This window comes from Canis lupus, chromosome 14 (genome assembly GCF_048164855.1).
Source record: "Canis lupus baileyi chromosome 14, mCanLup2.hap1, whole genome shotgun sequence".
NCBI lineage: Eukaryota > Metazoa > Chordata > Mammalia > Carnivora > Canidae > Canis > Canis lupus.
In genome coordinates, this window is record NC_132851.1 from 35,718,365 (window position 1) to 35,745,915 (window position 27,551).

At 48.4% G+C, this 27,551-nt stretch overlaps 1 protein-coding gene across 7 annotated transcripts in view; it reads right to left on the reverse strand.

The window, feature by feature from the left end:
- The window catches only part of COL22A1 (collagen type XXII alpha 1 chain), a 260,852-nt gene that overhangs the window by 47,966 nt on the left and 185,335 nt on the right, over positions 1-27,551 (reverse strand). For all 7 annotated transcript variants that reach the window (XM_072774627.1, XM_072774624.1, XM_072774626.1 and 4 more), the window contains 8 exons: positions 23,412-23,447; positions 21,950-22,003; positions 20,721-20,765; positions 16,884-16,931; positions 11,680-11,793; positions 11,277-11,330; positions 3,078-3,131; positions 1,291-1,344 (listed from right to left, as the gene is read on the reverse strand). In XM_072774627.1, the coding sequence (XP_072630728.1) occupies positions 1,291-1,344; positions 3,078-3,131; positions 11,277-11,330; positions 11,680-11,793; positions 16,884-16,931; positions 20,721-20,765; positions 21,950-22,003; positions 23,412-23,447 (459 nt within the window). The remainder of the gene's footprint in view (positions 1-1,290; positions 1,345-3,077; positions 3,132-11,276; positions 11,331-11,679; positions 11,794-16,883; positions 16,932-20,720; positions 20,766-21,949; positions 22,004-23,411; positions 23,448-27,551) is intronic.

The window sequence follows — 27,551 nt, forward strand, 5'->3', positions numbered from 1 at the left end:
AAAGAAGACTGAGCAAAATTAATGTCACGCATTTCAACCTCATGATCCTAACTGAGCCTCTGCTTCTCTATTATGTCAGGTCGGTCCCTATTTGAAGTGTGTTTCCTTGAGTTGTCCTTGTTTTTGTATTCAAAATCAAAAATTTATTTGTTTAGATTTTATTGCAGACTGCAGATATTGAGACAAAGCTGGAACATCTAGCTTTTTTAAAATTTAAAATCAATTAATTAACATATACTGTTATCAGTTTCAGAGGGAGAGTCCAGTGATTCATCAGTTGCATAAAACACCCAGTGCTCATCCCATCATGTGCCCTCCTTTATGCCCATTCTCTAGTTACCCCATCCCACCCTCCACCCACCTCCCCTCCAGTGACCCTCTGTTTGCTTCCTATGATTAGGAGTCTCTTATGGTTTGTCCCTTCAGTTGTCTTTTAGCCATTACTAGTGACCCTCTTTCTGCAAGGCCTGGGGGGCCAGGACTCCTGGAGAACACACAGGAAGTCCCAGGGGACTGGTCCTGGGCTTGGTGAGGATCCTCCTCTGTGCTGCCTGTTACCGTGGCTACTCTGGGTGGATACTGCAGTGGACTCTGAGCACGGGGGCAACAAGACAAATCTGTGGGCAGTTTAGACCAAAGGGAGACGAGTTTTCTAGGAAGAGAGAATCAGTCTGTGCCAGAGATACAGCTACTATAAGAGCAAGGAGAAGATTTTCTCAGGGGGCCCAATGGGGACAAATAGGATGATATAAATGGTATCTGTAGCTTTATTGATAACAAGTACCTTAGAGCATAATGAATAAATAGCTGAAGGTGGTAATAATGAACAATAATAGTTTTGGTTATTACTATTGTAATTAATTGTAGAAAATCCAGGAAAATCTGTGCCTTTAGAGACATCGTGAATCGCAGAGCCTCTTGCCATGGGATAGGATCCTGTGGAAGATGGGAAGTTGCTTCTACATTTCTTACTTAAGATCCTAACCTTGCAATGACCTCAGGCTCCCCACCATCCAAGATAGATAGAAATTCATAATGCATCAAGCCTGCCTGTCCCTGCCAACGCACCCCTGATCCCAACAACATTCTAACTGCACTGCCCAATGGTACTATCTGCTTGAGCCACTTGAGCCTTGACCCCAAATGCCTTTGGGACCTGCAACTTCTGTTCGGCTCTGGACACATTCAGGGGTCATCCTGTCCTTAAAGTAAGAGGCATATCCAGGGTGATCCCATCTCTAGTGAGTATGAAAATGTCAAAAGAGGAAGGGATTCAAAATCATCACTTACCCGTGGCCCAGGGTTCCCCGGGGGCCCCATGAAACCGGGAACTCCAGGATGGCCCTAGGGAAACACAAGAGGCAATTCTTTGAAGTGACTCATAAGAAGCTTTCCACTTTGGCAACAACTGAATTTCAGACAACCATCCAGAATCTGACTTCTAACTCCAGTAACAATTTTGGATAAAGGCATTGTCAACAAAAAGACTTTCTTAAAAAAAATTATATATATTATATAATATTATAATTAATAATATAATTATATATAATATAATAAATAGTTATATAATAATATTATATAATAATTATATATATATAATTGTTGGTGTTTCCATAGGTTGAGAATGTATCTAACAATATTTACAAAAACAATTCTACCCTGAAAGTGGATTTACTTCAACATGATGTGAGGTAAGATGGTGTGAGGAAGTAGCTGAGGACATAAAGAAAAACAGAAAACAGAAGTGTCCGTAATGGCTGCAAGATCCCATGGCTGGGTGATAGGTATTAAGCTGGGGGGAGGGGGGTGTCCTTTTATTATGTTTTCTAATTATTGTGTAGGCTTGAAATATCCCATAATAAGAATCTGAAAGAAATAAATGCATATGCATACACAACATATGCCCACAATGGAAACTGTTTGGGTTACGGAATTAACGGCGTCCCTACCATAACAGGTTTGCAGCTACTTCAAGAAAGATCTTTGTGTCTCCATGCAGAGAGGAGTCCATGTGTATCACAGCATGAGCTCAGCAAGCTAGAGGGTATTTTGCATCTAACATTTAGTTTTCTTAAGGCAGTGTTTTATAAAAGCAAACACATCATCATGGAAGAGAATTCCCTGACCTCCGCCTCTATCTCCTGCCACCAGGAAACACAAGCTGTCACAGTCAGGATAGAGTGCACTAGTCTTGAGAATTCGCTGTTGCAAGAACAATCCAAACACATTTTGTTTCTCTAAATACAGATGGAATTTTAGCTGAGTATGTCATGTAGACCTTGACTCACTGCCTCTGAGAACTTTCTCACCTGCTTCACCCTCATGGAGCAGAAAGCCCCGTGAGGTCAGGGATTTGCCCATTACTCACTCTGCATCTCAGGGCCTGGTGCCACGCCTGGCACGCAGCTGGTTATAAGGCGGACCGATGGGAGATGCACAGAGGAGTGATGGGTGGAGAGTAGGTAGGGGACAGAAGAGGAAAAGGCAAGAGTGACAGCAGCAAAGTAGGAACCAGTTTAAATGGCAGAAAGGCTGTTGGAGGCTGGAGAGCTAGACTGTAGAATCAACTAGTAGTGCTGGATAAAAGATGATAGGGATGCTATGTTCGAACCCACAGAAAGAGGGGCATGTTGTCACAGGTGCTATCTTACAAAGCATTTGGAAAAGCAGTCCAGCAGGTCAGGCTTGGCCCTGAGCAGAGGGGACACCTGTAGAGCATTTCAACTAGCACCATGAGTTTACTGTAGGTGCTTGAGGAGTGATGGGAGGGCGGGAGGGAAGACAAGGCATTGTGTAATGGATGACCACCATTTCAGTGAACTAGAAGCTCTCAGGGTAAGAGAGTCCAGCAAAACACAACAGAACGAAGCCAGAAAAGGCAGGCTGTTCAGATAATTGGGGAAGGGGAATGTGACAGTGAACTAGAGGAATCAAGATGGAAACCATGAAAGTGTGGTTAAAAAAAGTCCTACGGCAGGCCAAGAAGATGCAAGCGGTGACATCGGAAATGGCAGAATGAAATTCATTGACGAGAAACAGTGATGCCTCTTCAAGTTCATCATAAAGTAAATTCTTACCTGGTCACCTTTCTGTCCAATTTCACCATCTGCACCACGCTCCCCTTTACTTCCCTTGGGAGAAAAAAAAAAAAAAAGAAACTTACTGGAAATTTTGGTAGAATTACATTGCAAAAGAAAATAGTTTGCATGCATTCATTCAGCTATGTATTCATTTATTCATCCATTTACTCTTTCTTCATCAAACTCTCATCAAGGCTGAACTGCAGGCAAGACATGCCATCCATAGAGAGAAGCAAGGGGCTCTGGCTGAGGAGCTGCTGATGGAATGGCTTAATGGTTTGTGGAGTGCTGATGGGAGTCATTGGAATGGAAATGGGGAGGCAGGCAGTGCCTACCTCACTGAGAAACCTGGATGTTTACCCCTTGAACCTGGATTGAGCTGTGGGCCTTGGAAACTGTGAGAAAGATGTATGACTACTCCAGTTTCAGAAGGGCTCCCTGGCTACAGTGTGGGGTGGGCTGGAAGGCCCGGGATGTAGAGAGAGGGGCAGTCAGGAGGAAACTGGGATGTTAAGGTGTGGGAGGAAAAGGAGCAGAATCAGCACGGTGTCTGGTGTGTAGTGGGGAAGAGGGAGAAGTGAAGATAGTGGACAGGACAGCACTGCCCAGCAGCCTGAGGAAGAAGACTGCATCCATACATATGCTCCTCGCTCCCTCCCTCACTAGCTGTGCAGCCTTGAGTGGGTCTCTTAAACTCTGAATTGTAGGACTTCTTGTTTATCTACAAAATAGAGAAAATAATGATTGCCTACCCTGCGAAATGTTGGGAGAATAAAATCAGACATAGCACAGAGCTCAGGACGTAGCAAGAGTTCAGTAAATATTAGTTATAACTTTATTGTAAATTATTTTGTATTTGAACCTTGGCTTTGTCATCACTAACTCTGTCGTTGGGCAACCTACTTCAATTCTGTCTCCTTGCTTCTAAAATGAGAATAATAGGGGCACCTGGGTGGCTCAGAGGTTGAGAATCTACCTTCAGTTCAAGGCGTGATCCTGGGGTCTGGGATTGAGTCCTGCATTGGGCTCCTTGCAAGGAGCCTGCTTCTCCTTCTGCCTATGTCTGCCTCTCTCTCTCTCTCTGTCTCTCACGAATAAATAAATAAAATCTTAAAAAATAAAAAATAAATAAAATGAGAATAATAAAAACAGTACCTTTGTCATAGGACTATTGTGAGCATTAAACAATGTAAAATCTACAAAGTACATAAGCTAGTAATGAGTTCATTGTTGGCTATCATCCTTCTCATCACCATCATGACCATCATCATCACCACCATCATGACCATCATCATGACCATCATGACAATCATCGTCACCACCATCACCTCCATCATCACCATCACCATCATCACCATTATCATCGTCACCACCATTATCATCATGATCACTACTGTCACATTACCATCATCACTGTCACTATCACCATCATCACCATCACTGCCATCGTCATTGGTGCCATTATTGTGGCTAAGACACTCACGATATGCACCTTACCAAAAATATTTTTCACAGACTAACCTTGAAAGTAACATTCAAAAGTTCCAATCTCTCTTAACTGTCACCTATTTTGGCTCTGCATTTTACTGTGGCAACAAATGTATTTCAGTAAAACGTTATTAAACAAAAACATGTCAGTTCCTTTAAAAGAATGCATTATGCAGTCAAATAAGTCTTTCACAGTAAGTCAATCTTGGCTCTGGTTCCAGGCCTGTCATCTCTTGTTTTTGCATCCTTGAGCAGATCATGTCCCCTCTTTGCTCTGGATTTATTCATCTAGCAAATGAAGGATGCAGGGGGTAGGTCAATCTAGGAGGTTCATCCAGACGTGGAGACCCACAATTCACCCACTGAAACCCGGGGTCTGGCCCTCTTCCCATCCACCCTGTTGTGCCATAACAGCCGTCCACTGGTGATCTGACTACTTATAACACACCCTGGTCACCTCCCTGAACTGTGTTGGGGGTCTTCGGTGAACTAATATCCGTAAAATACCAAAGGCCAGTGTGCAGAGGAGGAGGAAAAAAAAAAGGTTCAGAGGGGAAAGCATTTGTTCCGACATTTTTACATGTAATTATTTCTACTGCTTTTCAATCTATAAAGCCAGCATACTGTCTACAGGCCGTATTATAATCTCAATGAAAAGAAGTGACATAGAATAGCACACTGCTTCTCTGACATTTAGGACAATTGCCTTAAAAGTAAATGGTTTCTTTTCAAATCCCAGTCCTCAGTTGGGGCTTAGGGTGGTTTCAACCTTCAATTCCCAGCAGTGAAAATGTCAGCAGCTCAGGGATCTCCACAGTTGTCCTGTCTCCTTCTCTGCTGCAGCTAAGGATCAAAGCAAACACAGCCACCCCCAACCCTGACTCACTTCCTTCCAGAAGAGAAGACTGACATTTACCAAGCCTCTACTCCTCTGGGCATGCTGCCGGGCCTTTCCACATGAGATCCCATTCCGTCTATTTCTTTGTCTATATCCTGAGCTGATGCAAAAAAATATTTAACCTGTCTGTGTTATTTAATCAGCCCATAAGACTACTCTGTGTGTGTGTGGGGGGGGGGGGGGGGGGCTGATGACCGGACTGTAAAGACTTGGAAGACCAGAGAGGCTAAGTCATTCACCTGAGGTCACACAGCTAATAAAAAGCAAGATTTGGACTCTAATCCAGATCTATCTGTATTCAAACTGCCTGTCCCCGCCCAAGTTACCTTTCTGGCTATTTTCCTAGGCATAATGCCTTGTCCCACTGGTTTTATAATGTCAAGAGCATAGCAGTTACATGTAGCCTGACCATGCTCCAGGAAACTTTCTAAGCACTGGAGCTAAAACAATCAACACAACAACATCCCTGCCCACCTGGAGTTTGTATTTTAGGGAGATTACCAGGTCATTACTTTGCTAGCTCAATTCTCTTAGATGATGTTTTCTCAGGGCCATGGTCAGGGCTTAAATCTCCCCTCCATGAAAAGAAAGGAAGAGATTCTCCACCACCAACCCCCCCCCTGCCCCCCCCACCTTTAACTTAGAGCATTTACTTTAGAAAACTTGTCACTGCTGGTTCTCTCTCTCTCTCTCTCTCTCTCTTTGAAATGTATGTAAATCCTTTTAAAAGCTAAGTAAGTGTTGCTGGATCCAGGATTCGGAAAAGTCTTTCTCAAGGAGATGGCAACCGTCCCTTTGAAATGTAATCCATCCTCAAGGAAGAGAGCACCCCCAATCCCCTAGTCTCTGGAGAAAGGGAGCCTAATTACAAAGCAGGGCCCTTTGCTCCAAGCTGTAGAACTACTTCCTGACATAAAGAGAGGAGCTCATTTTTTTCCTTTCTGTGAAACTAATGAACTAATAACACAGATGACCGAACCCCTACTTTCTAGGACAACTTAGGATGAACATGTCTGGTGAATGGTGCTATTGAGTCCTCCTACTCGAGGACCAGTTATTGCACCTCTTGAGGACTTGTAGGCAGGTGTAGCTATCTGGCTATGGAAGAGTGAGAGTTCTGTCTGTAGTCTCTCATCAGATGGCCTATGATGCTCATCGCACTCTGGCTTAAGGCTGACTCAATAATACAACTGTTTTCCTACTCTTCCACTTTCCTAGAGAGAGAGCTTTTCCTGGGCTGGGAGAAGATTTTGTTTAATTATATTTCCTTAATACTATAGTGAGCTAAGTGCACAATATAACAATTACTTAGAGGCTATGTTCATACCAGGGGCTGCTCGAAGGATATCGGTTTCTGTGAATCCACCAAAAAGGCAGTTCTCTCAAGAGGTTTGCAAACTGTTGAGGGCAGGGCCTAAACCTTCTCAGATCAATAAGTCTCTGCTACTAGCAGAATGGGCTTTGTCCCTGAATTTTTATGTGCTGTTTCACTGCCTAGAAAACCATCCCCCAGGGACATCTGGCCAATCCCTGCCTCACCTTTCAATGCAACTAAAATCCTACCTCTTTCAGGTGGCCTTCACAGGTGACTCCTTGCCCCATGGTGTTATTTTTCTTAAAGCTATTTACTCTTCCTCTGATGGTTTGCTATAACCTCTATTCATTCAAACAGAGAAACAATTATGAGGACCACTTGCAGTTAGAGATACCCAATGTTTCTTTGTACCCAGCTGGTACCACGCCTGGTGCTCTGTAAATGTTTCATTGTTTGATCCTCATATCCTCTTTTTGAGATAGACCACATGGCTCTCCTTTTACAAATGAGGGACCCAAGGTTCAGAGAAGTCAAATACACTGCCCAAGTCCTATAATTAGTAAGGGAAATTCACTTGGCTACTAAGCAGCAGAGCCAGATGGGGAACCGCTCACTGACCTCCAGAGCCCAGTCTGTGCGCACCAATCTTAACCCCCACCCCCAGCCCCAGGCTGACTTTTGTATGAATCACCAGCTTGTAGATCCTTCTTCTTCCAACACAACATCAGGCCCTGGAAAGCATGGCCCATATCTGACCTACCTCTACACCTTCTGACTCAGAAAAGAGCTTTGAAGGGGATGATTAGTAAGAATCTTCCAGGATTGAAGTGGCTCTGGGTGAGAGACTTCAGCTCCTGAACAGCATAGACCAAATGACACTGGGATGGATACCTTCTGGGCAAGAAGGGATTCCAGGGCCTCTTCTGGCAGTTCTAAAAGTAGCAGAGGAGGTCTTATCTCTGGCCCTCAGAAATGTCCAGAACCTCCAAGTGGGGGCTTCTGCTCATCTTGTGTCTCCAGTCCCTACAGCTCCCATTACCTGGCTGGTGGGCACATGAATGGGAAGAAACCCAAATGCTTTTCACAGAGGACAGAATAATCAGCATTTCCTACTGGAAGGAGGTTTTACACTGGACTCTGGAGAAAAGCACGTTCCTAGGGTCATCACTCTGATTATCATCTTGTTCCTTCTTTCTTCTCTGCATGGATCATAATCATAACAGTAGCCACTATCTCCAGACCCCATCCCTGAAAGTCAGCATTTTATGCAGTGTGAAAGCTCTAGAATGAAGCTGTGATTGATCATGGCATTAACCTCCCCCGACCCAGCCAGCAGTCAGAGCAGCTGCAAATCTGCACGATAAATTTTGGGGAAGCTGATCTCCCAGATGCAGGGTCACAACTGCAAACAAACAAACAAACAAACAAACAAACAAAAAAAGCCCTTGGAGATGCACATGACCAGTGAACACCCGGGGCTCCTGGCTACGAAAGAACCAGAACAATAATCAGGAATGCTCAGCCTCTGGTAAATGGTAGCATTTTCACTGTACAAATTCATCTTCATGTCCGCAGGACTAGCTGAGATCTCGTTTGATAAGAGAGGTTCAACAGAGAGAAAATGAAACAGTTCTCTTGTCTGTTTTCTGGAGGGTGGTATGCGAGGAATAAAGAGCACAGAGGCTGACTTGGGTTTGAAGGCCCCGAGTCCTGGAGATATTTAACTCGGATTCATTTCCCCAACCGTAGGTGGTGGTCCTGGGAAGCCTCCACCTCTGGGAGCTGTCCTTGGTGCTGGCCCTACTATAAACGGGGAGTTTTGAGAGCATACTAAGGGGTGTGTGTTTGGGGGGGTGCTGGTCCTACAGTTGGGCTGGCAGGGATTCCCCTCTGCTATGTCACCTAGTAGCTTGATAGTACTGAAATTTAACCTTGCTAAGCCTTAGCTTCCTAATCTGTAAGCGGGACAATATCCATACCTCCTAGGATGATGTTGACCATTGCAAGAGAGGGTACCGTAAAGCAGGTAACCTGTCTTTGGCCCTCAGAACATGGGGTATACAAGCCCACTGTAAATGCCTGGGGGCTCATTATGTAGGGGGGACCCCAAATGCTGCCAACTTCTCAAGGTCACCGTGGACTCCCAAGTGGAGACAGCTAGAACCCTGTCATTCAGCAGTGGCAGCGCTAATTTCTGTTCTTTTTCTGGATGGAAGCTTTATTTGGCTCTCTCTGAATATGTAAAGGAAGAAACCCTCCCTGGAAGCGAATTATAAAGGAACAAAGGCAGAGCCATTGTCCCAAGACACCAGCACTACAGTGGGATTGGGCTAATAAAGAAAACAATCCCTACTTAGTGGAGGGAACTCCTTATCTGTTTAATTGATTTGCTTTTGTTTCTCTGAATAAAAGCCATTCCTCAGCAGAGGCTAAACCCAGCAGTCGGGCAAATTGACAGCAAAGGTTACTTAAGGATCAGCTGAAACTGCCACCTGCAGAATCCTCCAGGCAAGGAGCTTAGCCGCAGCTGATGACCCCAGAAAGGGAGGGTAAAGCAAGGTAAATCCTTCAGGAGATGCTGCACGTTAAGAGTGTCTCTTAAGCTAACACTGACCAGGAAAAAAAAAAAAAACTATTGTTCTGTCTACACTGATCATGATATCTCTAGTTCCTGAAGCAGGAGGCCTGGATGTCCAAACTCTGTAAGACCTCATAAAATCTATGGACCACAAACCCTCTATGTCTTAGCCTGCCAGGCAGGCCTGAGAACTCTGGATGTTTTCCATCCTGATACCCAACCGCTCCATTGAGTGCTCTGCTGTGACCCTACAGTATTTTTCTTTGCCTCCTAATATAATAGTAAGAGCTCCAGCTCCCTTTTCCAGGGATGACCGTAAGGTAAGGCAAGGAAGCACTTGCCCTGGGTGTAACACGTAAGGGATTCTGGAAACACCAGTATCCAAGATAAATAATAGTCCAATGCCATGGTTTAAAAATCAAAATTAAGGCCAAATAGCCCAAGATGAACAAAATATTTTAAAAAATGTAAATAAACTGGGCTCTGATGGGGCTGGGATTAGGAGGAGTGAAGAAGGTAAGTAGTTCAAGTGTAGGGTTAAGTCCCATCTTTAGTGACATTTGCTTCCTTGTGGGTCAACTGCACTGATTTCAAACTTCTTAAAATATTGCATCAAAGTCTTATTTATATTGGTTAATGAGGTCTTGGGCTCCCACACCTGCGTCACCTGCTCCTGCCGTCACCATCAGGAGTCCACACCTTATATGCAGGTCCTCACCCCAGTCTCGGCCCTGCCACTTGCTGTGACCCCCTCCACCCCTGCCTCTGCCTCCTTGAATTGAAAGAACAAAAGTTAGGGTTGGTGGAGGGCCTACCATGTACCAGACCTGGCGGAGCATCTCCTGAGCAGTTGTCAGGGCCACGGGACTGGAAGGTCAATGCTTTGACACCCCGTTAGTTTGTCAGCAAGAAAGGGCAGAGCAGAAGTAGAAGGAAGTTAGCCCAAGGTCATCGCTAAGTGGGAAGGCCAAGTCCAGAGATGCAACTCCTGAACTCTCTCTCCTACTGATCATTCTCTGCTGGGTCTTGTGTCGGACAAGCCATGCTGTCGTGTCCCAGCCAGGCCACAGGAAGAGATACAGTGACACATCTGCCCCTGAATGTCAAGGCATTGTCAGCAGCACAAAGGCCCCAAGCATCAGGGAGCCTCCAGGGTGCAGATGCTGAGGGAAGGGGAGTGAGTGTGGGTGGGGGTCAGCTCTCCTCCCTTCCTGCTCCTACCATCACCATCAGGAGTCCAAACACCATAGCCCGGACACCTGTTTCAGCAGTCAGGGCCTCCCTCGCATTCTATGGCTGAGATCACAGCTCCTTTTCCCAGACCAGTCTCCCTGGCTTTATGAAAGCACAGAGCTGCCCTGCCCGTGTTTCATGGGTGCCTTGTCACTCCTATGAGAGGCAGTAATGCTCACCCTACACTGCCATAGCACTTCCCTAATAACGTTTTTTATTGAGCAACTAGCTTTTTTTTTTTAATGCATTACTTTGTTCAACTCTAACAAATCTCTGAATCTAGCTTTTATTCTTATCATACATGGGTGGTGAAATTGAGGCCCAGAGGGGTCAAAGATTTTGCCTAAGGCCACATAGCTCTGACTCCACTCAGGGCTGGGATTCAAATCCAGCTTCGTCTGACCCCAAAGCTCGTGTCTTAACCAGTGACTATGACCTATTCCAATCCCCTAGCTCATTTCATTATTTGAGTACTGAGGCATTTCTAGATGAGTAGCCTGAGGTTCAACTGTGACCCTTTCCAAGGTCACTGAGATACTCGAAGCCATGGTTAGACCTTGAGTGTGGGCATCACGATTTTTAAAGCTTCGTTGCTCCACACTGGATGTTACTCTTCGTCAGACTTAGATGAACCAGTAAGATGAGCAGAATGGACGCACACAAGGTTAATGAGGGCTCACTGACCTGTGGTCCAGCTATTCCTGGAGGCCCTGGGAGGCCCCTGGGCCCAGCATCTCCCTGTCGCAAGAACAGAAGACAAACAAACAAGAATTAGTGTCTGGAGCTCATAGCCAGAGTCATCAGCAAGCCACTGCCCTCGCACACCTATTCACGGATTTCCAGCGGCAATGTCCCTGCCCCCTCTCCCTCCATCCAGGATGTCTGAGCAAAGGGTTGTGGGCAGGTGGTAGTGCTGAGTGTGACTGTGCACTCATGGGCACAGCGCACAACTCATGTGGTGGCTGGTCCCCAAGATGACCCCTAGACCTCTGCTTCTTCCCATCTGGACAGAGAGGCAGTGTTAGGATCTCCAAGATGATGCATCTCATCGCAGTGATAAAGACAAACTGTCTCCTTCTCTCCTTACTTTTTTGCCTTCTGTGCCTTCTCTCCCTGGCTTTCCTGGGAGACCTTTGTCCCCTTTAAAACCTGGGAGGCCAGGGAGGCCCGGGGGTCCTGGAGGGCAGTCATTGCACACATCCTGAGAGAGAGAGAGAGAGAGAGAATAAATAACAATCACTTATAAAGCAAAAGTGGCCCATGCAAATGATGTAAAAACAAACAGGTGGACTGAGTCATCACCGGGAGTGTTTGTGTCAAACTTTGCATATTTTTCTCTCTTAATCTTAGATTTTAGCACTGATACAGCTGGATCATCACCTCGTTTCTCCCTACTTCTAGCCAGCCAGACTGCTTGAGCTATTGCCCGCAACGGTGCTGTTAAAAGTGCACCACGATCTGTGAGCAGTGAAAAGCATTAACAGTACAGATTTAATGCAAACATTTAGTATTGTTACAAATAACATGTCCTGTTCCTAAAGCGGGAGACAGAACAAAGCTGGAAGCTGAGCTCTCTGTCTCCTGGGTTTGCCTAAGTGGTTTGTGAACAAAGCAGCAGAACAAAGGAAGCAACAGGCACACAGCCTCGGGATTTTCTTGCTGTGACAGGCACCGGATCTAACCACACTCGCCTGGCATTATTCTTTGTCCAAAGTAGGTATTTAATCGACGCTCCTGGGAATTGAGCTTTGCTCTACTTCTTTGAGGCAGGTGAGTGCTGTCCCTGGTGTGATTTTAAAGGTCTCTCGGCCCAGGGAACATGTTTTCTAATTTGTCTGTGTCGTCCCAAGACCTCACAGTTTGGAGCACAGTGTGTATGGAGCAAAACTCGCTGGCTTGACCACACTGCAGCCTGTGTCTTATCCCATAGTCCTGTGGTGCTGCGTCTCTGTCATCCTCCCTCCCCTCTCCTTGTGATAAATGTTTGATAAGATAGTATAGAGAAGGCACTTAGAATAATGTCAGATTATTCCTTGCTAGGAATAATCTAGGCTTCTCAATTCACATCTGCATTTGGTGACTCTCTCGATGAAAAAGGACTTGTGAAGCCCCCACTGTTGGGCTCTGGGCCTTTCTGCTTTGAGACCACAATGAGTTCTTATCTTGAAGGGTTCAAGCTTAAATGGTGTCAATTAGCACAAAACAAACGCATTAACCGTGGCCTTTGGGATGCTCTGCTGCAGGCATCTGCACAGGCCTGTGGCAGCTGCACTCCCTCCTATGGAAGACCATGTTGCAGGTGACTTGGCATTCATCTTGGTCTCTAACTCAGGATGGAGGGGTTTTTCCATCACAAAAGTGACTCTGAATGGCCCGCCTTCCTTTCACCTGTTTCTCTCCCATTCAACCTTCCAAGAGTCTTTAGTGGCCTCCGACACCAAGATGCCTTCCCGATTAATTCAGACTGGGGACTGCTTTGGACTCCTGCTCCCAGGACCCCAGGAACTCCTGCACTGGCCTCACTGTCCATGTACAGCTCCATCCCATCCCCACCAAGCACAGAGAAGGTGTCAGCTCTCAGAAGACAGAAGGAGAGTTGCTTTATCTTGACTTGCCCAATCCGGAGCAGAGGGCCTCCCATGGAGCAGGAGTTCAACACAGGAATGAGCCAGCCGACCCAACCAACCAGCCAATAGCCCTACTGATCTCCTGATCTTTTAGTGTCCTGTGCCATCTTCTTTTAGTGGGTGGTTTGAGAAGCTGAATATTTTTTAGAGGCTGGGGAGTGCCACATGTTGGGGTATACAAAGCGAGGGTGATTGCTGTTTTTTTGTTTGGAAGAGTAGCAGAGTGGGGAGGAAATCCCTTATCCCTGGACCTTCTCCTGTAGGTCTTTAAAATGAAGGGCATCCATGAAACACTGCGATAACAGGTGTCTGATATGGGGAATGGGGCTAGCCTGGCGGCAGCAGGAATTCCAACCACTGGGATTTTGCTGGCATTAGAGGGCACAGTGGTGATCTGGAAACCATTCTTCATGGTGGGATCCATACCATTTAGACGCTATATCTGTGTAATATAAGGTCTCACCACCTATTTCTTTCCAATTTCTGGAGGGCTCTCAGCCTGGGTCTATCTTAGTCACAGATTCTGTGTAGCACTGTTCCTTGAACATGAGCCGTAGCAATTGCCAGACGTGCAGTGTGGGCAGGTGGTGGACTTACCGCACCCCTAGTCCCAGGGTCCAGGGAGCACAGTGAGACCAGCCCCAACCTGCAGTCCCACCCATGCTCACTCTGGCCGCCCAGCTCTTAGGGCCCCCAGTTCCTCCTGACCCTCGGCTACCTCCAATGCCTTCAGATAGACCGGGTCCTGCTTGCAACCAGACCACACCGGAGCCTCTGCCCCCGCTGGGATCATGACTTCACTCCTCTGAGCCTCAGCCCTCTAACCTGTGAATGGAGGACCTCAAAATCCGGTGAAAAATAAATTAGGTAATGAATGAAAAATGCCCAAGGCTATGCCTGGCACATGATGACGGCACAACGACCTTGGAGGCTAATCCGCCATCATGATTTCCATACTATTCCTTCCTTGAACCTGTTGCATGTCTCCTCTGCCAATCGGATGCCCTTGCTCATCGATACTGTGTGCCAACTCCTCTATTTAACAGAACCGCTCCGGCGAGTCACTCAATCCCTTTGAGTCTTTTGCCCCCTCATAGGGTCATTCTCCTTCCTTAGGGGATTATTGCAAACTCTAAATGAAACAGTGCATGCAGAGCACCTGGTGTGTTGCAGGGTTCCTGGGGTGGAATCTATAAATGTTGATTCCCTCTGGTCTCTGTCTCCTTTTTTTTTGCCTAAGATGTTTTCATCAAACCCAGCTCACCGGGTTGGTAGTCAGCATGGTGCAGCATACCAAGTAAGCACACTCCCACATGCCTACCAAAGGGAGGAATGCCACAGTCTTTGCCACGTGAAGAAAGCAGCTGTTGCCCTTCAGGAGTAGAGATAACCCCCAGGTCATCTTACCCAACCTTTCACCAGATACCCGAGACCTCGCTGCAGTGCTCTTCCAAAGGGCCCTACAGCCTACCTCTCATACCTCTAGGTGACAGGCAGGCAGCTCCCCACCCACCTGTACTTGCTCAGGGATCCGGTCGGATGCATGAAGTAGTCAGGCGACAGAGGGGTTAAGCACAGAGGGTCTGCAGTCTGACACGTGGTGGGTTTGGTCTTGGCTCTGCCACTCTCCAGCTCTTACCTTGAACACGCGCCTGCCCCAGCTGTGCTCAGCCTCCTCCCTGCAAAATGCAGACTTAACGGTGCCCACCTACTGGGTCGTTTGTGAAGATCAGATGAAATAATGTTCATCCCAGGGAGCCATCTGATGGAGACATCCTGAGGATGACCTCGCTGGGCACACAGCCAATTGCAGAAGTTTCTTTACCGGGGACTCGGGAGATGAACTTTCTACCCAGGCAGTTTTCCAACTATCAGAATGAAGTATGGGCTGCTATAAAATTCCTTGGGGGCAGAGATAAATATTCTGTAATGAAAAGATGCCTTCTCAGCAAGGGAGGGACCTGCCACCAGACACCTGGACCAGACCAACAGGCTTCACCCTCCATCAAAATGGCAGCAGCTGACTGTGGAGCAGGGAGTGATGGCAGCAGGCTCTGCCGACCTGGGCAGACCCACTGGGCCCCAGGCAAAGCACAGCTCCACGGGCCCAGGGAGTCTTGGGTGCCACCCTGAATGTAGGTGGCCCCTGTCCCCTCTGGGGTTCCCAGCTGCTCTGAAGAACACAGCTGCATCCCATAGCAGGTAAGGAGCACTGATTGGACTAAATACCTGTCTCAGTGCTATAGCTGGAAAGCATGAAGCTCCCCATTCCTGTGGCAGAAAGACTGGCACGATCCGGGGTTGAATTCTTTGTGGGGGAAGGGCAGGGCTGATGCAAACCCAGCTCCTTCTAGAGCAACAGGATTATGAGAACTGATTTAGGCTAATAAAAGCTTCCAATAAACAAGGAACTTAATCAATAGGTAATGATTTCTTGTCATGCCCTCAACGATGAAAAAAGCTTTCTCTGGTCAATTAAAATCAGGAAAGACTTTCTCTTCTTCCTTTTTTTTTTTTTTTTTTTTTTTTAATAAAAAGTACAGCTTTCCACCCAGGCATCTCAATGTGTACAGAGATGAAAAGTCTCAGGCTTCTCCGAAAAGGTTTTCTTCTCTTCCTTGTTTTGCTCCCTCACTCTCAGGCAGGGAATCCTGTGCTTTTTTGACACCGCCCAAGTGCTTGTTCAGAATGCAGGAGGTGAGGAAGGAGCTGATCACACAAATGCCAAGTTTCACCCTAAATTAAGACAAAGGCTTGACGCAGAGCCAGCAAAAGCGTCGTCCCTATGCACCACAGCGGGACTGTTCTTTCTGAAACACAGACCCTACCCGTCTGTCTTGCTTACAGCCATCCTTGGACGGGCACTTGTCCTCCCCCGATCTCACGAGAGGGGTGCCCCGCTTCTCAGAGAGCCTTTTGTGCTCATGGACAAGGTCAGCAAGTTCTGGAAACCAATGAAGTCTGCACCCACATCCGGTCTCCTTCCTGGTCAAAGGGCTCAGCAGCGGCCTTCACCTCCCTGCCCTGTGCTCTGGCCCTTGCACCAGCAGGATGCACACCCAAGCTGTTTGGCTCTGCCTACGGCCCCCTTTGTAGAACACGAGACAGCCTTGTGCGGGGTTAGTCTCTGAACTCAGTGAGCACCGGGCGGCCTTCCCAGAAAGCCACTCACCCTCAAGGGCTCGCGTTCCTGGCACACAAAGCAACGACACAAATAGTACCAACCTCGCAGAGTGACCGTGGACATCAGGTAAAGGATGCACACCATGCATTTAGCACAGCCCTGCACACAGAACTTTCAGGGAGGATGGAAACGCTCCATATCTGCAGTCCCCCAAGGCGGGCTCTAGCCACATCAGGCTATTACATACTTAGAACACGGCTCGTGTGACCAAGGACCTGAATTTTTCACTGTATTTAATTTTAATTGACTTACACTTAAATTGACACATATGGCCAGTGGCTGCTGGATGAGACGGAGGATTTAGCACCTCGCCGGGCACACAGTGAGCTCTCAGCAAACAGGGCTGCTGTCATCAATACTCACACACAGTTGTTCAAGCAAAAACACTCCGCAACTTATTGAAACATCCACACTCCCCACCCCCCATGTCCCCACCATCACCATTTCCAAATGCATGCATGTTGACTTCAGGCTTTTTACCTTAACCAAGAGATTTATGTCCCCTGGAGACAGCAGTGAGGAGGGACCCTGCCAAAGTAAAAATAAATGAACAGATGTATACACAGGCATGCATACGGTACATCCCATCCTTGCTCGGAGAGCATAAGGCCTTCAAAGTGTACGCAGGATGCAAACAGCCCTGTCTATGTCCCAAGCTGGGGAAGCAATGGAAACAAGCCACTTCTGAGGCAGCCACCGTACAGGCTCCCATTCCTAGCCATGGTTGACCGACCTCAACCTCCTGGTCCCCAGGCTCCTGTGGTGTCCCCTCCCCACTCCCCACCAAGTCCTGAGAGATCGTGCGGGTACTGTGGAAGGCAAAGGGGCAGGCCGTCCTGGATGCCCCCAGATGGCAAACGGCTGTTGCTCTCAGCCTAGTATGACTTTGAAGCCCCCTGTTCAGCTCTCCCAGGTGAAACGGCATCCTAAACCTCACCCTGCATCATACGGGTTGAAGGTGTCTAACTCTGGGGAAGAGAGTCCCGAAGTCAAGAGTGGTTACAAAGCCTCTGAAGGTATGCAGATGTCTGCGGGTCACCAAATTCACACTCAAACCCCCTGAGTTGGAGTGTGCTGTGTCAGCACAATGGCCCAAGGTGGGGGTGGAGGCTGGGTTCCCACCAGAGTATGAGAACACACAGCTGGAAGGAAAGCAGTAATCAAGGCAGACCCTGAAGGGAAGGGGGAGTTCTGGGCAGAACCGGAGTAGACTGCCAGGGTGTTTTGCAAACTTCTACATTTTGCAGCAGACAGAGAGAGCCAGAGGATCTATTCTCCAGAGGAAAGTGTTAGATTTTCCTTTAGAATATGGGAAGCCTGGGGCCGCGCGTGAGCGTGCAGTGGCTGATTTCTCCTGATTCTGTTGGCATTCCGGCTTATGAATTGTGAATGGACACCGGCATCCTGGGAATGCTGAAACCAACACAATTTTCCTGGATACCAAACCCCATTTCCTGACCTCCTCCCCGCCGCCCCGGGGCTGCTGCTGCACCCTACGGCTAACAGAAGCCCTGTGACCATGGCATCAGGCCGGCTTGCTCAGGACACCCTTGGTAGTGACTGCAGGCGCGTGCGGGCCCTCTGTGCACCCTCTGGGCTATGACACAGGTGGACACCCGAGATCGGGACCGACAGATGTAGATGGGCAGGTGCCGAAGCGATGCCGGCCCCGCAGGCCGAGAGCGAGCTCTGCATGCACTTGCTACCGCCGAAGCCCAGGGACCCCTGGTTCTGAGCCAGTCCCTCCGGAGGAAGGCCAACCTCTGCAATATTGTTTATTGAAACTTTAATTTCGAAGCAGAAAGAGGAGGTTTTATCCTGAAGCCTTATGTTTTACCCTGGGAAGTTAATAACAGTGGAGGATCTATATTGTTCAAATCGGGATGGGACCGTGCTGTGGGGCCCCTATAGGCTGGGATGTTTCTGGGCCGTCATGGGGTTCCCCGGTATCACCAACCACATGGCCAGCAGCGCTCACAGAAGCAGAGAGGCCAGCCAGGGAGGCTCAGCCTAGGTACGGTGTGGCCTTGGGGCACAGTTTTGTGAAGGTCTTGTTGCACCCCGTTTCCGTAAACCTCATGGGGTAGGCGCAGGATGCGCAGAGGCCTCTCGACTCAAGGTGGGACCTGCCGGGCGGCTGTCCGCAGAGCCAGCGGCCCCTCTGGGCCCAGGCCAAGCCTGCTTTTCCCTGCCCTGTCCTCCTCCCTGGATCCCCATGGACTTCACCGTCAACCCATCCACTGCACCAGAATCCCTGCCAGAGGCTGCGCCTCTAGGGGCCTGACTCTCTGCACGGGGATTCCCAGCCCAGGAATTCTGGGGGCGCAGCACCGGAGAAACCCTCCGGGTCCCCTACTCTACCCCAAGGAGCAGGGACTGTGTGGTACAGGCTGAAGGCAGCCGGCGAGGGGTATCCAAACCCACTCACTCGAGAGACTGGCCCTGCCTGCTCCTGACGGGTGACCTCTAAGCCCTCGGATGCTCCGGCTGCTGAGGCTTGGGTGAGCTTCCCTCGTGGGCCACACGTCACGCTCTTACCAGCACCTGCCACCCTCTCTCATGCATCTGATCCCAGGAAACTGCAGGGGGGCTGAAGTGCTGTCCACACCAGTTCACCCCGGGGCGGGGGAGGTCACTGGAGGCCCTGGGCCTGGTCTCCCTGGGGCTATTCCTGTGCATTTTCCTGTGCCGGCCGTCACCTGTGTCCTCCCTCCGTAAGGAACTGTCATCGTGATGGAACAGTGCTCCTGAGTTCTTAGAGCCGTCCCACGGAGTCCTCCCAGGGAATCACGGAGCCTGAGGGTGTCTTGGGGGCCCCTGAAAAATGCCTTATCTGACCAGCAACAGCAAAGAGACCCTGAGAGCCGCTGGGCTGTACCTGGGACCACACGTGGGCAGTGTGTTCATTTAAAGGTGCTCTATTTCTTCCCCCTCCTTCCTCCCTCTCTCCCTCCATACCCCGCAGGTGCTCAGCCATGGGACAGTCCTGGTTGTCCACACTGTCGGTGGATGGTGCTGGCTTCTCTTTGCAGAGAGGTGTCGAGGCCTAGCTTCGGCAGAGGTCCCTGGAACCTCCGTTTAGCCTCTGCTCTGAACCTCAGTCACCCCCTGCTTCACCAGAGCCTTACCCTGGGCCAACGACGCAGCTTCTGGGGGCTCACTGGCTGCCGCAAAGCTGGCTCCCGTGGAGGAGGAGGGGAAGCGAGTTGTCCCTAAGCTCTCACTCGACCCTCCACTGGTCCCACAGGTAGGTCCCCTGGCGGGCCCAGCAACCCAGATGAGGCAGTGATGGCGCCCATGGGTGCTCGCCTGGCTCTTGCAGCGGCCAGGCTTGCAAAGGAGACTCTAACTCTCAGGCTCAGCCTAAAGGAGAGCTTTTGCCAGGTGAGCATCCTTGTTTCAGAGCCGGACGTACAGTCAGTCCCACGGGGGCCTCACAGTCCCAACTCCTGACGCAACCGTCTCTGCCCTCCTGGGTAACGTCCTTCAGCGGTGACCAGTCTCCCGTGTCTGCACTGCCCCCCACCCTGACTGCTTATCCTCACTGTTCCTCCCCTGGAGCCCACCCCTCCCCACACCCCTTGATGTCCTGGTCACTTAGCCCAGCCTTGGGGCTTCTCTGGCAACAGCAACCTAATCAAGAAGGCTAAACATGCTGCCCACGAGGGAGCCCGCAGGAGCCTTGGGCTGGAGCACCAAGAAGGGAGCACTTGGGACCAGCCATTTCCCTGCAACCCCACGGCTTCCACCATTCTCTCGGGAGAGGAAAGTTTCTGCCACTGTATAAATAAAAGGAGGGGGGGGGGATCCAGGGCAGTGATGACATCCTGGGACGGGGAGGAAATGGACCATTTACACTGTGATGTACACTGGGGACCATTTGCTCACCCCCAGACCAACTCCTTACCCTTCCCTATCCTGTTCCAAGCTGGGGAGGCCGCTCCCCGGGAGCATCCGTGGGGCTCATTGCCTGCAGGCCTTGGCTGAGGCAGATGAGGGAGGCACTGTTAGGAGACGAGCTGGGGAGGAGACCCTGCTCCCCCGCTCAGGCCCTGGCTGTCTGGCAATGGCCTCGCACCCACAGCTATAGCCCCTCCCCACCCTCGCGCTCTCACTCTGCACTGGAAACAGGCTACGGTCCTGTCTGCCTCCCATTCTGGCTTATCTCTGGGCCCCCCAGCATCTCAGATCAGCCCCTGCCCCATGGCTCTGTAAGAAGTCCCTCTTTCAGCCTCCCAGACTATCTGAGTTGTGTTTTATTCCCACTGGAGCCCTGGCTGGGAGTTAATATTCATCCAGAACAGTGAGATGACATACAGGCTTGCCAGGAGGCCCTCTTTCTCCCGGATTTCCTGGTACACCCTAAGAGAAGAGAAAAGTGAAGCATTAACTGTGTGAAGCACATCATCCCGAGCCGCTCTGCCCACGCCACCCCCCACCCCACCTCTGTGTCCACCAAGGGTAACTGGGTAGAAAAAAGATCACCCAACCACAAAGACCGGTGCCAATAAAAATGCATGGCTTCCAGTCTCAGCTAAACCCTCAAATCTTCCCAGAAAATAGTCCACTGTGGCCAATAATTTAGAATAAGCCACCTTGCCTATAACTCCTACTCAAAATGCAACACTGAAAACAGTGCCTGCACGCTGAGCGTGTCCCTGTGTGTACACACACACATTTTCTTAAATTGCCAACATCCTTCTCTAAACACAGGTGGAAGGCCCAGCTCTGAAAAGAGGGCTGGGTATAAGGAGGTCACATTGAGATTGGGGCAGGGAAATGAGAGAGTATGTGGACAGGTTGCAGAGGGTAACTTTCTCCTCTACAGTAGAAGCAAGGAAGGGAAGGAGAAGGTGATTTAGTGTCCCCGCCAAAGTGGAAACTACGGATGGGGAGATGCGTGTCTAAGAGAAGTACTACGGCTGAATGGCGCTGGACAGCTGTGCTTCGTAGGAACTCAGCGCTGCCAGCCACGCATTGAGTCAGAGCGTGTGGTGAGCAACATCCGTGTGCCTGGCACAGGGGCCTGGAGATGCCTTAAGACATGCATTCCCTCTCCTCTTGGAGCTCAGCTCTATCTAAGCAGAGGCCAGGCATGGAGAGAAGAGATGATTATCATTGCCACAATGTGGGAAGGGGTGTCATCCTCGGTGAGCATCGGGTAAGTCTGTGGGATTTACCCCTGAAAGAGGAAAGCCTTTGCACAGGGATGGGTCAGGAACAAGCCCATGGACAGCAAGTCCACGGCGGGCACTGGATCTTAGCAGAAATGGCCTGCTAGGTATGTAAGGAAGTTGACCAAAAAAGTGGGAGGCGTTGCACACAACATCTGGGAGCTAACGAGGTTCTGAAAGCATCAGATACACAAAAGCATCAATACAAAATCATAGCTCACAGGCAACAGAAGAGCAAAAATCTAAAAGTGTTCCTGGGGAAGGGGCAGGGATTAGTGGAGGGTTTCCTGGTCAAGAGAGGCTTGCAGGTGGCGGAGGTGGGCTTCCAGGGGAGTCTAGAAGAACCTCAGCTGAGCATTGCTCTTTACTTACATCCTGGCCAGCTGGTCCCTGGGGGCCGGGGAATCCGGGTAAGCCTCGGGATCCCTGAGAAAAAAAGAAGGTAAGACACTTGCCAACAGTTTAAGCAAAATCAGACCCCCCCCCCTTCCTTGGCAATAGTTGGTTCTCATTGTAGAAATGGCCTGTTACTATGAGGAATCTGATATGATGTGTGTGCCAAGTGCCTCTGCTCAGCGCTTACGTCCCCAAGCTTGGGGAGGTGGGTGTGTTACACACACAAAGAACACTCCAGAACACCTTCACCGTGAGCCCTCCTGCCCAGGCCCCCGAGTGCAGGCTCCTTTCTAGAGTGGAAGGGTCAGCGCCTGCAGTGAGCTCACCATGGCTCACCCCTCTGCGTCTGGTGGGTTGCCAGCCAGCTCCCTAAGTTAAAGCATGCGAGGCTCAGTGCCCAGTACTTAGAGGATGTTTATTATTTTTTGTTAGAAAATTCCTCCCATTCTGTTGAAAATTTCTGGACGGTATCAGGAATTCTCACAAATATCTTTCACTGCGGATCCCACTTCCTGTAGGAGTCTTCCTTCCGTAGATCTGTAGGTGGGAATCAGTAGATCTGTGCTGGCAGGTGCAGGGCCTGGGCCACAGGGCTGCTCTGGAGCTAACCCTGCCTCTCTGTGACCTCCCAGGGGTCCCCTGCATGACAACCCCTTCAGGGGAGCCCCATCCCCTGTATTATCCACCTTATTGCTCCACTACAGCAACTTGCTCTGAAATCTGATGCCTCTCAATGAACTATTCTGGGCCTCCGGTTCCTCATCTACAAAAATGGGTATTAAAACTCATTTTCTTGGTTTAGAAATCACTTGAGTGCAAATTACTTGAGTGCACTGAATTTTACCCATAAAGCATGTCATCATAGGTGCTAATCTGCAGCTCCTCTTGCTCTGGGGTAAGTTTATAGAAATTCACATTTTCTTAGTAAATGCATACATTCTGCTTATCATCAATGGCAGCTACTCCTAAGAACAAATGTTTCCTGAGAGCTTTCCTGTTCCTTCATGGCATTTAGCCCAACAGACCTCCACAACGGCCCATGGCTGAACATGCCCACTTTACAGACTAAGAGAGATCCCCCACTGAATCAGGACAATGCGGCTGGGGGTGGTGAAGCCAGGATTCAAAATTAGTTCTGCTGGTAATTAGATGAAACTCATCACACCCTGCTGTCCTTCTGGGGTGCCTAGATGCCAAAAAAAGCAAAGCCCGTCTCAGTCAGCCCAACTATAGCACGGGCATGTTGGATGAGAACATCGCCCATGCCCTTCCTACTTGTACCATTCCAGAGGATATGCTTATATCCTACAGTGTCTGGACTGTTTAATGGCAGGGATTTGCAGATAGCACTTGAGTTTGGCCCTTCCACTTTAAAATTGCTTTAATTAAAACAGGATTTCTCCATTAAGCCCAACCCTTCGTTTCACCCATACTGTACCGGGGGCCCTTTGTCTCCTGGTGGTCCAGAAGGGCCCTGAGAAACAAACAAACAGAACAAATAAGTCAAGTCAGAATGAAATGTTTCTTTAAATGTGCTGTCATGTTTATTTCCAAGCCAGGTCTTGAACTATCCTTGAAGGAGTAACTAACTCCCCCGACCTGCAAGCCACGGTGACACCTGCTCACCCCACCCAGGAATTCTGCACAAGGAGGTCTTCCCAGAACTACCTCCATCTGCCCCTGAATGGGTACCATCCTATCCTGGCACCCACTTGGTTCCTGATACCCGGGCTCATCTCCAGTTTGTAGCTCGGGTGCAGGGTGGGAATGAACATCCCAGCATCTTCATATGGTGACTCCCTCCTGCTTGGTACAGGCTGGGGGTACACTCAGGGCCAGACTCCCCGGCGTGGCCTGCTTTGGCTGATACTGCAATTCCTAAAAGGGGGTGTCTCTCTCTCTTACATACACACATATGGGTCTGCCCTCTAAGTCCTCAGTTTAGAATTTGGCTTCTAGAGATTGCTAAAATGTGGCCATTGATTAAGGTATTAGCATAGTTTTTGGTCCTGCCATGACTGGAATGCTCCCTTGCCCTGAGTCTTCATTATGCTCTGCTTCTGCTCTGCTTTTCTACCTGGACACATTCTTTTCACACTTTGGTTCTCAGCTGAGATGTCACTACCTTTGAAAGCCTTCCCTGGCTCCTCCCAGGATGCTCATTAGAGGTGGTCCCCTGTTCCCTCCATGCCTCCCATCCAGGATGCCATGCCTCAGTTTGCCATCACTTCTTGGCTGTCTGTCCTCCCCACTCAATGACCATGTGCCATGTGGTTGGGTGGGTACTAAGCTCCTTGCTCAGCACTGTCTCTCCAGCACCCAGCACAGTGCTGTCAGGACACTGTAGAGCACAGCAAGTGGCACTCCATCAACATTAAGATTTTAGAGCATGAGCACTTCAGAGTCAGGTATAATCACCCTCCATTGTCACTGATAATCAGAGTGAGGCCAGAGAGACTAGGACCTACCCAAGGCACAGTGGGAGTCACATGACAAAGGGGTTAGCCCACCTCCTGTTCAGTCTAGCATACCCTACATCTCCCTGCAGCAGAGCCCAGAATTTCCCCAGACACTCCCAAGAGGAAGAAAGAGCTTACAAAAATGCATAGGTTTCTGGCAATATGAGCCAGGTAACCTAAAAGTCTGCTTATGACATATATCCCAGAACTTTCTGATAAAACAGAGGAAGCAGCATGTTAAGTGCACAGCTGAGCACTTAAAGAAAGGAGGGAAAGTCTCCTGAGGTCTCAAGTCAAGCAGATAAATCAAGCAGGTAAGACAGGAGACTCCCTTCCATCTTGGGTCTAGTTGACTCAGAAGCCACTTTCAAAAAAAAAAAAAAAAAAAGAAGCCACATTCTATCATTCTATTACTTCTCATTGGCTTCATCCAGGTGTAAGTCAATGATGCACATGGACCAATGCACACACATCTGAGGTTTGCTCTTTTCAAAGCATCTGCCTATTGAGACTGAACCCATTCTCCAAGCAGAGGACTGAGGGACAATTGGTTACTGCCAAGGGGAACGGTGCCAGGTCACCTTGGAGCCACCTTTGGTTCCAGATGAAACTCCATGATCTACCTGAAGCACTTAACATGTTCCTTTGCTCGAGCTCCAAATTCCTCTCTTATGTCATTTAATATAAAATCCACATATGAAAGGTGGATTCTGTTGTCAAAAAGGCATCCATTTTAAACCTTAGCTTTATCAATTATCAGCTGTGGGACCTTGAGCGAGTCACTTCGTCTCTGTGAGCTTCAGTTTTCCTCAAGTGGAATACAGTGCTAGACGGCCACTGTGCCTTGAGTGATCAGAAGTCAAAAAAGATGCTCTAAGGAAAGAACCAGGCCACTCAGGGCCTGGCCCATCCCTACAACTATTTTGTCAGTACACTCTTAAGAAATATCAGAGTGTTGGGGCGCCTGGTGGCTCAGCTGGTTAAGTGTCTGCCTTTGGCTCAGGGTCCTGGGATTGGGCCCTGCATGCGGCTCCCTGCTCAGTGGGGAGTCTACTTCTCCCTCTCTCTCTATCTCTTCTTCTACCTTGCTCCCCACTTGTGTCCTCTGATCTTTCTTGTGCTCTTTCTCAAATAAATTAAGAAAAAAAAAACAAAACAAAATATCAATGTGTTGAGGAGGAGAGAGCCAATAAATGGCATTCCTAAGCTGAAGCCTAAACAAGTTTCCAACAACCACAACCCTCTTTCCCATGATTATGCTCGCTGACATGTTTGCTCAAGAGCCACTTTATCCCAATACACAGATCTTGGCCTTTGATACCATTTTCCACCAGAAGGAAACACAACTCCTTGGAGAGATGACTGATTCCAGATCCGGACAAGAAATGTATACAAACCTAGGGCACCTGGTCATTCCAAAGAACAAGAACACTATCAAAGTCTGCTGGGCTTGTGTCAAAGGTACTCAGGGTCACTGAGATGAGCTCCTACTGGCATCAGCTAAGACAGCCTTCACGTCAAAGGGATGGATAACTGGACTATATTAAAACACATCAAATGTGTTTGAATCCATGAGTTCAAAATTATTGATGAAAAACAAAACACCTAATTAATCATTTTTGTCAGATGCAAGGGAATTGAGTCTTTATTTGAAAGTAATTGAAGGGAAAGACTGGAACATTCCCTCATATCCTGCCTTCCATATGAATTGTACCACTGGGTAGGTCGATTGTAATTGAGGGACCTCTCCATCTAGAAGTATTTCAGCAGATACATAAAAAAGAATTGGTAGAACAAGAAAGGCATCAGTTTGCAACCCTTGATGTGCTAATTGATCTAAGCACTGCACATCAAAGAGTGTGAACATCACAACAAGAGAGACCACCAGACACCATGTGCCTCCTAATGGAGGAACACACTCCCTATGAAGTCTTGCCAAACACATCAAGCCTGAATCTGATCAAGGCTTTAGGCCCAATTACGGATGTATAGGAGACACAGGGACAGAGCAATGTGTTAAATTACTAAATTAGCAAATTCCAGACTCGGGGAAGCTCTAGGAGGCCAAAAAAAAAAAAAAAAAATCATCAATAAATAAACTGAAAAAGGAAAGAAAAACATAATGGAGGGGAAAACCTATATATTTATAGAGAACAGTTTTTTTTTTTGTTTTTTTTTTTTAATAGAGAACAGTTTTAAAGAAATCAACAGGACACCTGAGTGGCTTAGGGGGTTAAACGTCTAACTCTTGATTTTGGCTCAGGTTGTGATCTCAGGGTTTGTGGGATTGAGCCCTGTTTTAGGTTTTGTGCTGGGTGTGGAATCTGTTTATGATTCTCTCTCTCTTTCTCCCCCTCTACCTCTCCCCACTCTCTTACTCTAAAAAAAAAAAAAAAAGAAATCAGCCAATTGCTATCTATATTTGGGTCATGATTCAAATAGGAGAACTGCATAGGCATGACATTTATGGAATAAATAGAAATCCTACCACTGACTGGATATTTGATGATTTATTTGGAATTGCTTTGGGGAGTATAATAATGAAATCCTGGTCACATTTAAAAGTCTTTACCTTTTAGAAACACACTGGAATTATTTACAGATACAAGGACATATGTTGGGGATTTGCTTCAAAATAATGGAGAACGGTGGAGGGTGAAGGGGAAGCGGAGGCCTTGGATAGGGATCCTGGTTGTCAGAGTGAAGTGTGGCTGCATGGGGTTCATTTGGCTATTCTTCCAAAATATTCTTTTGGTATATATGAAATTTTCCTTGATAAATATAAGTATATATGGAGTCTGTGTGTATGTGTGCACATGCTATATACATACACACATATAGGCACACATGCACACACACACCCATGCACCCCTGCACTTCTGTCCTTTGCTGATAACTGCAGAAAATGGAAATTCACAAAACTGAAAGCCCAGGAGGTTCCAGATATGCTAGGTACTCCCCTCTTTCTCTGCTATGCTGCTATGCTAACGGTACTGTTTCCCTCCTTTGAGGGTTGGTCATCTCTCATTCCTTCTCCCCACTGACATACGCAACACTAAGGGGCATTTTCTGCTCCACGATCTTTTATCTGAATGTTAATACGTGCCAGGCTCTGTGCT